General features: G+C 40.4%; 1 protein-coding gene and 1 long non-coding RNA gene across 5 annotated transcripts in view; one reads left to right on the top strand and one right to left on the bottom strand.

Annotated features, from left to right (window-relative positions):
* Positions 1-12,751, top strand: part of PDZRN4 (PDZ domain containing ring finger 4) — a 296,728-nt gene that overhangs the window by 276,647 nt on the left and 7,330 nt on the right. For all 3 annotated transcript variants that reach the window (XM_073222672.1, XM_073222673.1, XM_017641245.3), the window contains 3 exons: positions 4,024-4,122; positions 6,417-6,479; positions 10,586-10,687. In XM_073222672.1, the coding sequence (XP_073078773.1) occupies positions 4,024-4,122; positions 6,417-6,479; positions 10,586-10,687 (264 nt within the window). The remainder of the gene's footprint in view (positions 1-4,023; positions 4,123-6,416; positions 6,480-10,585; positions 10,688-12,751) is intronic.
* Positions 6,397-12,751, bottom strand: part of LOC108384349 (uncharacterized) — a 322,167-nt gene continuing 315,812 nt past the window's right edge. Inside the window, exons 5-7 of one of the 2 annotated variants that reach the window (XR_012125517.1) lie at positions 8,697-8,777; positions 7,860-7,957; positions 6,410-6,536 (exon numbers count right to left, since the gene is read on the bottom strand). This is a non-coding gene — a long non-coding RNA (uncharacterized lncRNA). Of the gene's footprint in view, positions 6,537-7,859; positions 7,958-8,696; positions 8,778-12,751 lie in introns of both variants that reach the window. The other variant, XR_001849999.3, reaches the window with a different exon arrangement.

Raw genomic sequence — 12,751 nt, 5'->3', positions numbered from 1 at the left:
GGGGCTGGGGTATGTGAGCCTGGTGCTGGTAGAGGAATTTGCGTTTCCACTGTCCAGGAGATAATGATATTGAAGTAATAATTTCACAGTGGAGCACCTAGGCTGCCCTTAGCTGTGTGAGTTCAAGTTTTTATATTTCCACTTAATTTGCTTTTTTGAAATAAATGTTTTGCTGGAACAACTAAGTGGAGAGTCCACGGGTTTATAGTCAATACCACAAAATGTTGGAGAATCCTGATTACTAGTAGGTTTCTGTGGTCGTGCCTGTGTTGTCTGATAAATAAAACCAGGGGAACAAAGAAAAGAAAAAGAAAGATGTGGGTCCCATAGACCCCTCTCCCCGTGATTGTAGTTGATGTCAGTGACTGTCCTGTGTAGCCCAAGTTCTTCAGACTTGCTTTCTGCCGACTGCTGTGGATTTTCCTGCTCATGGTGTGGACTTGAGAGCTCTGTAGTTTGGAAGCAACTTGCCTAAAAAGCCCTGGCACAAAGCTACAAGCCTTAGTTCTTCCTCCAGCAAGAGGGTCCTACCTAGAAAACTAAAGTGTGGGGTTTTTTTTTTCTTTTTAAGTTCCTTGTCATTCTTTAGACCCAATCATGTAAAAATTTCACAGCACTGTAGTGCAACCAGTTCATGTAAAAATCCTACTCTTTCTGTGATTAGAAGCATGTTTGCTAACGTTACTCATCCTCCCCACCCTCAATCTCAATGTAATCAGTTTCTCACAGGCTTAGAGCATGTGATCTGTTTTTTTGAGGGCTTTAAATATATATGTGTATGTTCCCAGAACATAGCATCTTAAAGCACATTTAAGCCTAAATTAATGCAGTTTTACTAGACATATGAAGAGATTCTTCCACTCCAGTCGCAAATGACTTAAGGATGGTTAGTGATGCCATCCTTGTGCGCTTGCCTTTGATGTGTATACACCTGTGAATTGTCTCTGTGAAGAAAATGTACAGAGGTAGCATTTCACTTTTATGTTCTTCATCACACAGCTTCCTCGTGACAGAGCGAACGGTATGAAAGTTGTTAGGGAAAACATTTTCTATTACCAGGAGGTTGTTTCTCCAGAAGTCAGACGCTCGGGTGCCCTGTGAAGGGAATATTAAGTTAAGCCTGTGCTTAGAGAGCACCTTTCAGATAAACAGGCTTTGCAAAACCACCTTTGCCTCAGACACACAAAACGCTCGACAGGTAGCAGCTTACAAGTTATTTTGTCACAGAATTAAAGGAACTTTGATTCCAAAATGCATGCAGGGTGAAATGCATGGCGTTTGAAACATGCTTGGCCAAGGGAGGAATCGCAGGTCCAGCTGCAGCGGGCACCCGTGTTACGTGGTGGCCTGGTGTGGGGCCCAGGGTATCTCCCTTGTGTCTCCTTCAGAGCCCAGGTCCTACCACAGATGCAGGCCTTTGAATTAAGGCTTTGTACTTTTAGTCTTTGTTGGCGCAACCCAAACCCTGAATGGGCCACATTTTAAATAATAATTAATTATGATCTCTTGAAGAAATATTTATTGACCTATTTTCTTTGTATTGCAAGAGCTACTCATGAGAGAAGGGAAGACAACAAATGCCCGGTTTTGCCAGGAGATAAGTAAGATGGTGAACCCCAAATAGCAGTGGCTACCCAGAGAGGTCGACCCTTGGACTCCAGGCAGCTCAGAGGGAACAGGAGGAGGCTGACTGTCGTAAAAAGGGGGTATTGAACACGAGGGGGTCACGTGTGACATGGGCACCTGTTTCACAGTTCTGCTTGGGTCCGAGATGATGACGATACTGAAAAGTCATTCTGACCTCAGGATCTTCGTCGCCTCTTCCCTACCATTCTTGGGTTGAGGCTTTGATCTGTGGCGCTAAAGTTACATGAGTGGATTCTGTCCCTTTTGTTTTAATAGACTAGTTCCAATTGATTGCAAAATATTTTAATATGCATTTTCTAAACAAACAGCAAAGCCACAGTACACCATTGAGAATGCAGAGGAAACACTCACAGAAGGAATGCGCCTTCTGGAAATGTCTCCCCACAGCACAGGGAGCGTCTCCCCTGCAATTGGAAGGACATTGAAAGTCAATGGATTTCAGCTTTGACTACAGTACATCAATTGCTTTAATTTAAAGGCCCCAATCTCAGCTCTTTATAGAGTGTTTAGGTTTCCTTGTTGGCCTCTTAGGAACCATAAGCTTCTTTACTCCTTAACTGTGTACTTCGTGGGGTAATTGAAGCTCTTTGGTCGCTGTAATTCCTTCCCGATGTTACAGTTTCAGTCAAGCCCTCTTTCCCTCCGGAGGCGTTCACTATCGCCAGTTCTGGAAATAACCCCTGCTTGGTGTATACTTTTTACTTCCTGTGCCAAAGCACATCACTGCTTCCTTTTCTTCCTGTAGGTGAAAGGATTTTTTTTAAAATCTTTTTTTCCTTACTAGTTAGCATACGTCATGCCTTTTTAACCACTGTCATGGAATTCAGAGTGTTTTTGTCCAATTAGGAAGTCCTTAAAAATTTCATGTATTTCATTCATTTGCAGTACATGTCTCAGGATAAAGGATTTCAATTTTGTTTTTATTTGTTGTTAGCCATGAAATTGTTGGTCACTGGAGCTTACGATAGCCCATCCTCCCCAAGGATTTACCTATGGTTTATAATATGTCATTAAGATAAATGGTTATTTTCCCCTGACAAGGCCTTCACAGAAATACAAAATGGGAAGGGGAGATAGTTCTTCCAAGGTAGCACAGGGTGCTGAAAAGTACCTTCTGTGTGAGGTTAAGTGAGTTTCTTAATTTTATCCTAGTAACTGTTTCAGATCCCAGAGTTAAATGGATACTTTATTGTCAAACTTCATAATTTTCATTCACATACACACAAAATTACCTTCACTTGAAGAGGAAAGACTCCTTAATTATTGTTTCACAAAATGTTACAAACACTAGGAAAGATTTTGAAATAGAAGCAGTCACCCTTCAGCCAGCGTTGCCTGAGTGCCCACATGGCTCCCCCGTTCCAGGCACTGGAGAACGAGCCAGCAGGACAGGCGGGCTGGCCACCTCCGCAGCCCCGGAAACCTAACCCGGGCTTCACGTGCAATTTAAATTTACCTTGTTCTACCTCATCCGATGATCTCCTAAGGGGCTGTCTCTTCTCCATCAGTAGGAACAAGTTCTCCTGATGAGGGCACCAGTTTGCGTTGTAGTGCTGGGAATCACGCAATTTCTCCTAAAGTCATCTGCTTCTGAAGAGCAGTACAAGTCTATTTCATTATATAGAATGAAATACACTGAAATTCATTATTATTTCACTGAACATGAATCAGGAAATAGGTTCAATATACATTTCCTAAGGACTGACATTTCAAGCCCCTCAGCCATGTGTTTCAGTTAATGTGTTTCCTTCTTCATTTACTGCTACACTTTGAGTCACTACCTCTGCTCACATGACTACTAATGCCTCTCCCTTCAGCCTGGACGAACCCATTTCATTCCGCGGGTGAGAGCTTCCACAAAATAATAGAAAACCTTGGCCTGAGCTGCACAAAACACCCGCTTATTATATACTGTATAGAACGTAAAAGAAGAATCTATGCCGAGTCCAGTGTTGTCATATTTCTTGAACTCTGTTTTGTTGACATACACAAAAAAATCACAGTAACTCTCAATATTTTTATGAACATTTTGCTACCTACTTTGGACTTCTCAAATATTGTATTGGATGCATCTTGTTTTATGCATATTTTATTTCTATTTCATTGTGTGCTTTTTAAGTTGTTTTAAGTCCATGATTCGATGCAAAAAAAATCTGCACAGCTCCAACTGAACAATGAGCATTTAAAACATTGACATGAATATACAGAAGTCCATGAAGAAGGTAAATTTGGAGGATTGGGGTAACCTAAGTTCACTTCAAACGTTGGGCAGTAATTATGAAAACTTCCCAGGATGATCCAAAGAGTGTCAGCAAGTTCTCCGCTCTGCTGGGGCCTCTCCCGGAGATGAATGTCCTGCGTGTGCTTGTCTCTTAGGAGGTTGAGTTGTGTCGTGTCAACAGTCAAGAGAAGCTGGGCCTGACAGTCTGTTACCGAACGGATGATGAAGAAGATACTGGCATTTATGTCAGCGAGGTGAGAAATACCGTGAAGGGCAGGGTGGGGGAGGGGGAGCGAGGGAGCACGTGCCTCACAGGTCGGAGGTCCTTGGGAGGCTTGAATGGGAGGAACTGGCCAGTTCCCAATACCTGTCACTTCCAACTATGAAAGGAAATTATTTTGCCCAAGTCGTGTAATTATCATCAGCCTGGTTAATGTGAAGGCTTTCGCCACAGAATCCCAGTAAGGAAAGACTGCAGAAATGGTAACGGTGTCTAAATTTGACCAAGTTCCCATAAGGATGTAGGTAGTCAAGCAAAGTTGTTCGGCAGTAAACATCTGTCCTCCCATTTCTTTTATCAGTTCTGTTAGCAATAGCATTGACTGATTGCCTTAAATCTAATATTCACAATAATCATATATTTTACTTTGCTGGAGAGATGGACAGATTGGCATATCCAAAGAGAACACCTGTTTGTTTTATTCAGCCTCATTATCACTTTCAAAAAAGTGAGGTCCTTAAATGTGAAGCACTTAGATTGAATTACTTTGAAAAAATGTTGAGGCAATATTTATTATTGTAGGTGATTTTTTTAATTCCCAAAAGAATCAATTTGGGAGAAACAGAAAAGTGTAATTTTTAAAAATTATGTATTTATATGATTAAAATTGTATGTATACATGCACATTTATGTATATAGATGTACATTTATTGTTCAACTCCTCCATATGTATATGTGTACACACATATACATGCATGATACCGTGTATGCATATATGTTTCTGTGTAAAAACATACAGTTGTGTGTGTATGTATACAGAGGTCAGGCAAGCTAGGTACTAATTGCTCTTCTATGTGTCCTTGGCCTTGATCCTCAAATCATACCCTAACCCACTGAGCTTCAGTGTCCTCAACAGAGCTATCTTCTTGCTTTTATGGAGCTGTTTAGAATATAGAAAAGATAATGGAATTAACGCACTTAGGAAGCTACACAGCTCTAAAAATGCAAATGTTACTCTTTATCACTTTACCAATGACTGGTCCTCGCAATGGGAAAATCTCCAGTTACTACTTCACTCATGTATGTCTTTTAAGTGTGCAGCTAAGATAACCCCTGTGATTATGGTGAGGATGTATAAGCAGATACCTGCAGAACCAGCTGTTGTAATATGTACACAGGTAGAAAGGTAGAGGTTTAATCTCAGCGTGCTTACATTTCTGTAGACAAAGTTTTAGATTGTGAATGGATTGTATATACTCTCCAGTTGAATAATCATTCTGGACTTCCTCCTATTAAGTCTCTGTCTGCTATTTAAATCTGTCAGCTTTGGAACTTTCCTTTTCAAGGAGAGTGAAGAAACCACAGGAAATGAACATATGTCCTTGGAAGGCAGGTTTCCTCATCCCTCGTACATGCAATTATACTGTCTTTTGTTCTTGACCAATCACTTCAAACTCATTTAGTAGGTGGCACCACCTATAAGAAAGTAATGTGTAACACTGGGATAGGACAGAGTAGCCTCATGCTAGACCTGAAATACTTTGCTTGAAAAAAAGCTTTGATGGAATAAGCTCAAATAAATGGTTTGAAGCCATCATGTGAAATATGACTGATGGAATCACCCCCAGTGAACTGTAAGTCATCACTCAAGTTTGGGCCATTAAAATGTTGATAACTCTTACTAGTGCCTTAAATATCTATTTATTCTAAAATGATTTATAGTTACTACACTGCACCCTATATGTAAAATACTGCCTAGTAATAATCTACAGGGTTTGGATTTTTTTTCACTTTTTGAGCAACATGATTATAAATCTCTTTATAAATTAATGTGCTTATGAGACAGAAATTCCTGTACCAAGTATGGACTTAGAGTATGATCAGCTTTTCTAAGTCAGCTAAAGAAGGATTTAAAAATCATCCTTGTAGAAAGTAAATTTTCTAGGTCCAGAGAATCCTCGTATTAACATCAGCTAAAGATCATGTGGGCTGGAGACAATGTCTGACATTGGAATACAGAAATGGGATGACTAGAGGTTTAAAAAAAAATAGAAAAAGAAAGGATGAAAGGAAAAAAGGGAAGGAGGGAGTGAAAGAAAATGGTCTCCCAATTCTGTTCTAGTTTTCAATTTCATTATTATTCATTCCAACACAGTCCATTTACATTTTCAGAATCAGTGATTTTTGACAGAGAAAAATGAACATGTGCTCTGTAAATCAATAGAGAACTTTGAACCAAGTTTTTGACAATATATTTAAAGCCGTATTTGTAGGCTCCTGGGGGAGTATTGCACATTCCGCTGAAGATGGGCGTCTTCTCCCTCGCAGATAGATCCAAACAGCATTGCCGCCCGAGACGGTCGAATTCGAGAAGGGGATCGTATCTTGCAAGTATGTGGTGTGGTTATTTCCTTTCATTTCCTACTATCCGCCCAGCAGTTTTATTTCCTGTAAAATGTTAGAGAAAAGAATTTGTCTTTTCCAGACAGTGATATGTACAAAACAAAAAGCTATCACTTAAGCCTTTTTATAATACGAAGTAAGGATGGTGCCATTTACTAAGAATTATTAGCTAATAATTACTGATTAAGACATAATCTCTGGACCACTTACTTGGGCACATTACTTAACCTCTCACTGTAAGCCTGTTACCTCATCTTATAAAATGATAGTGATAAAACATCCTTTTTATATGTTTAACTATATATAAGCAAAATAAAAACATATTTTGCTTAAATGTTTATAAGCAAGAACTATCACATATTTGCAAAGGTTAATGTGATTGTATATGGTATTCTTAGCCCAGTGCATGATAAGTAGTAAACATTAATGGCTGTTATTACTAGCAGCAGCATTATTGCTGCATTTCCAGAATAAATTAGGTCAACATACATCCCTGTTCCATTATTCTATGCAAGTCGAGATGTCTGAAGAAGCTTTGATTATTTACAAGTGAGTTGCTGCAAACAGGTGGGAGAAATATGTTTCCTTCTCCACATGGAAATGTGATAACATGGAAACTGATTAAATTTTAGTTTAATGAGATGGCAAGCAGATCCCCGGGGGATATGGAGCTGGAAAGAGCAGCCGATTATAGCAGCAAAGCCCGAGTTTGTGTCCTAAACCTGCCTGAGCCGCTCTGTCCTTCCTGCTTCCCTTCCCACAAAGAATGGCTGCAGAAAGACATGTAGCTCCCCAACTCCTGTGTCCAAATAAACCCAAAATAAGGACAGAGGTGCTTCAGGGTTGAATTTCACAGCAGATCATAACTACGAAACAGGGAGGAGAGCTCAAATTCAGAAAGTTACAAACCGTCCAAACATTCTAAGGAAGTTGTGGTCATTGCGCCAGATCTGTAATTCCTATTCTCCTTAGTAGATGTGCCCCCTGAAGAATGTTTCTTTGAGTTCACATGAATGGCTACAACACTCTGCCTGGAATTAGGGCTTCAAAAATACATGCCACCCAGCATTTGGGGCATTCATCGTATGGTTAAGAAGTCAGCTCCGTGCACAGGTGATGGCCGTGCAGTGTGGCGTTGGCATGGTGGAGGTGCACCCATGCAGCCTTGGGCACATGCCAGGGTGGCCCTGCCCAGTCCTCCACTGCCCTCACCTTTCTTCAGGCTGACGCTCACCGAGACAGCCCTGCACGCCCTTGCCCTTCTCTGGCTAGATGACGCAGAGCTGCTTTCTCCTCAGACCCTCTCTCTACTAAGGCTCCAATTAGGAAAGAAGAAAAGTATGAATGAGTGGTCATTCACGAACTTACTGGTTTTCAGCAAACTCTAAGAACATATCATTTCTACTTCTGTGAGCTCTCTGGGTGGTGACCTGTAGTTAAACAAAGTGGGACGTGTCTCTCATTGGCTACATCGGGGAACAAAGGGAATAGGAAACCAAGACTTAGTCTTGTTTATTACCATATTTTTGATGCTTTTCTCACCCACACATGAATAAATGAATGGAAAGAAACTGTTCCATGGAGAGAGTGAGGGGATAGGGGAATAAAATCTGCAGTAAAGCTGAATGGGGTAGCCTCAGTAAGAAACAGAGGACCATTTTAGTGTATCATCCAGATAATGAAAGCTTCAAAAATATGTTACCATTTTTTTATTTGAAAATAATTTTTAAATATGTTGTTCACTTTGTTACCATCTCCAGTTAAATATACTGAAAGGAATGTCACTTTCGTATGCTCAGGGTCAGGTAGAGCTGGACAGAAATTAAGTAAATCTGTTTCCATGTTGCATACTGTATGTTTTGACGCTTCCTTATTCTTGGCTATACTATGGGCAGATAAAGTTTTCAGATGAAGTATTGGCTGGAGAATAAGGCGTTGCTTAATGGAGTTCGTTCATTGAAGAAAGAGCAGCAGGATTGATAAAGTAGTTGTCTGCCTGATTACTTTATATTCAGTGACAAATATGTCACACTTAATGAACAAAGTACACGTCACTTTAAAAAGCCTAGAATTCAATTCTATCTGCACAAAGAGTCTTAAGGGTGATGATGAGATTATATCAAATAAAACTGTGGCAAAATTGTACCCACGGACAAATAGCTCCCATATGGCTGAGGAGGAGGTTCTGGGATACCCTGTAATTACCATGAGCGACTCCTGTCCAGGGCGAGGAAAGGAGATTATGTCTGAGATTATCCAGTGCAGTCTCCTTAGGATCAAATGTGCCTATAGTGAAGGGAAGATGAATGAGAAGGTCCATAATTGATAAATAGAAGTGTTGCAGATAAGCTCCTAAGAATTACTATGAAATAAACATAAGCCCCCAAACTCAAAGAACACAAACATTTCCAAGTCATTATTTTCAAACTACACTTAACTGAGGTGCAGTTGTAGTGGCAACCACCACAGCCAATTTATTTTTATTTGAGAAAGAAAAAAAGGCTTAGGGTTCAGTTCAGAAATAGCTCCTCAGATGTATATTTATGAAAAACCACAATGTATCCTTTTAGGTCATTAGTTCCCATTTTGGAATCACAGCTTCTGTTTTCTAATTTGATGAATTTTTTTCATGAGTTGAAAAAAAAAACGGAAGTGCACTTGGAACTTGGAAAAGCTGCATTTCCTGTCTCCATAAACAGGTGAAAAACTAAGGTGATACTCATTTGATCAGAGTAAGGAAATACAACATACGGTGGTGGGCTTCCCCCCTTTATTATTGTCTGCTTTCTTTGTGCCACATACATACATCTGATGGAGTCGAGGAATAAGAGTGATTCACTGTCATCCAAATAGAGATTCCTGGGCTTGCTTTTGGTAATTATGTCTGTCTTCATGTATCAGCCAGAATCCCAGGGCCCAGCGAGGAGAAAACCTCAGTCACTGACCTCGTGTTTCTAAGCAGAAATTCTTAGTGAAACACATCAAATTAATCATTGAAAAAATAGCCAGTGCAGCCATATTTTTCTACTTTATTGAAATACCATATATTTTAGATAAAATTATTGACCTCTTCAACTGAAATTTCTTTACACATAATATTGACATTATGTTACAGATCAGCAATTTCATTGTCTCCAGGGATTGGAGCAATCAAGAAAATAAAATAGATGTAAAATACCCAGAGAAAAAAGTTGTGTTGACTAAAAAGCCAAATAAATTCGAACATGAAATTGTAGTTTAACGAACACATGTCTGAAACTTTGCTTTCTCTGTGGAACAAGAAAAAGGAAAAAAAAAGATGCATTCCCACTGACGCTCGAGTCTTCTGTTTAATCGCAAGTTTACTCAAGCTTGATATATTTCACTAAGTTTTCTTATATAAAATCCAACTCACTCTGTGTTAATTGAAAAGAAAATTAAGGGCATTTAAGAGAAGAGCCGTAAGATACTTCATTAGTTTTGTTTTAGGAAATGAATAAATCCAGAAAAGAACTGGAGTCCCAGTGAGGACCTTAGTCGGGAGCTGGTCCTTCCTTTGATCAGCGCGGGGCTGACAGCTGTCCTCAGGGCGCTCGGGGCAACTGAGTCAGACCCGCACCCAAATGCAAACTGATTGAATGCGCACGCCGTGGGCAGCGGCCGGGAGCCTGGCCTGCTGAGCGACAAGACAGCATCTCTCTAATTGGCCCCAGCGAGCGCGCAGGATGACGGATTCCAGCCGTGGTCCTGCCAGTCCCGCTTCCCCGGCACTATTATCTCAGAGTGACACTTCCATTACTCTGAGCAGAGAAAGATGAACGTCACCTGTCAGGGGCTGGTTAATTGTGTTGCTAGATGTATGTTGCCGGGGCGCAGGTTGGACATTTATGAACATAACTGCTTCCTCTGATGTCCGCCATCCTTCAGGGGTCCATGTGGCTCTCCCGGTAACCGCGTAATTGAGTGAAGGCACTTACCAGTGAGGAGCCGAAGATGAGCCCATTGTGTGAGCGCCACCGTCCATACATTTACCATAAATGAGCTGGTATTTGCCATTTATTGTGTGCAGCATGGTGGAAATGGAAACTAATGTGCCACTTTCACTTGTTCTCTAGATAAATGGGGACGAGGTGCAGAATCGGGAAGAGGCGGTGACGTGGCTGTCCAGCGAGGGGCACAGGACGATTGTGCTGCTGGTCGCCAGGCCGGGCATCCAGGTCAGAGCAGAGACCGAAAGTCTTGAGGCTGAACCTGATGTGCATTATCGACTACTCTGTATCAAATCAACAGCCTGGGTATTTGCAAAACCAAGGACAGAATATAACTGCATGATCTGTCCTAATTTACCGACCTTATAAAAAAAAATTCTATGTTAAAGACCCCCTTATCTTGCTCCACAGAATGGCAGGTAAGCATCTTATTTTTAAAAGAAAAGAAAAAAAGCACACAAAATTGAGTCATTACTCTCTCCTTCCACTAGTCCATTATTTAAATGAATTCATAAATGAAAAGTGGTCGACTTTACATGATTTTCAATTCCGTGTGGATCCTCACTTTAGGCTTCCATCTAAAAATACTTAATCGGCACATTAAGGTATCTTGAAAGACTTTCTAACGAGAGAAGCATTAGCATATCTAGCTATCAACTTAAACCTTTCTAGAATGACTTCATCAAATAAAGTGGCTTATGTAGCATGGCGTGGTCCCATGTTTAATAAATGCATTTTTTCCAAGCTTAGTGTGACAAAAAACACCTGGCCAAAAACAAACTGATAGCTTCTAAAGGAATTTTTCTTTTATATCTTTACAGAGGGAGATGTCATGAAAGTAAAGGAGAGGTATTGGTGGAAGAAAAATAATATTGATGCTTCCTTTTATATCCTTTTGATACCCCACTGCAATGCAGGAAGGACACTACCTTGTCACGATTCTGTCCACCTGTCAGCAGTCTGAGTGAAGGTGGTTATATCACCACTTATCTCCCGGGTTATTGATCTGATCTTTTTCAAACTCAGTAACACACAGTATCTATAAATTACATTGAGTAAGTATATTTCAGGGTCAGCCCAAATCCTGCCTTGAATATAGTGGTTATAAAAGATCACCCTTTCCACATATATTTCCTTTATGCCCTTGACCATTCTAAATGGTCCCCATAAAACCTGCTATAGCCCAGGGCAAAGTAAAGTTGCACACCTGAGGTCTTAGTGGGACGGGAAAATGCACAGCTGGGTGGACGGTCTTTTCGGGAGTAAATTTCTAAAACAGGTACGAAATTGCACTAATTACCTGGAAATTTTGTACACTGGTTCATCTCATTGATCCCTTTTTTTTTGAAGAAGAAGAAGAAGAGAATAAAGGAGCTAAATACTTATTAGTGAAATTCGTGGTAAACTGAAGAGAACTCTGTCATCATTCCTGTTGTAGAAAAAGATATTTTGATGTTATAAAGTGGTTTCCCTGTGCTATCCATGGAACTGCTAGAGGATCTTGTGAATTTACAATGAAAGCATTTCCCTAAACTCTGCCACGTAGCAGCTGTAATGGGCTGTGGAAAGAACAGACATTTAATGGCATTCAGACCAGAGCCTGTTAACCTTTGACGGACCCTGTACAGGTGGTAGAGCTGGTAGCATTTTCGAGGATCTGCTGGCACTCCTGACCCAAAAGAATCAAAGTAGGAGGATGGATTTTCAAATGACACTTAATTTTGCTAAAACAAGACAGTTTGCTCAAGGACAGCCGGCTGACTGCAGGGTGCCACCCTGTCTGTCAAAATCAGGGTCTGCCTCAGCCCTTGATCCTGAAGGAGGCTTCACGCCCCTGGAAGGGAGCGGCTTCCCTGAGAAAATCAGGTTTCAAGAAAAATAAGGAAATAACATGCATTTTAGCACCATACTTTAAAATTGTAATTGAAGCAGCACATGCTATAGAGTGGCAAGAATTGACAAAAAAAAAAAAAATTTGTCTCTATATCACTCATACTTTTCCATCCATTTTAATGTATCTCATTACTGTGTCTTTTTGCATATGTATTTTATTCAGGGAAAATGTGGAAGTTTTTGTGTGCCTTTTCTACCCTCTTTCTTTTTTTCATGTTTCAAATACTCCATATTCTTGGAAATGATCTACAGAGTTGCTGGGGGCAGTATTGTACATCCGTGCAATATTTTCAAATAACTCATTTCTTTCATTCCCTGTCAGCTTTCTTTCATTTCCTGCCTATTTTCTTCCTCAGACCATTACAGATATTGCTCTTCTGTCCGATGCCCCTTGGGACA

This window comes from Manis javanica, chromosome 15 (genome assembly GCF_040802235.1).
Source record: "Manis javanica isolate MJ-LG chromosome 15, MJ_LKY, whole genome shotgun sequence".
Taxonomy (NCBI): Eukaryota; Metazoa; Chordata; class Mammalia; order Pholidota; family Manidae; genus Manis; species Manis javanica.
Note: the sequence above shows the minus strand (reverse complement) of the source record. Positions and strands in the feature narration are given on the sequence as shown.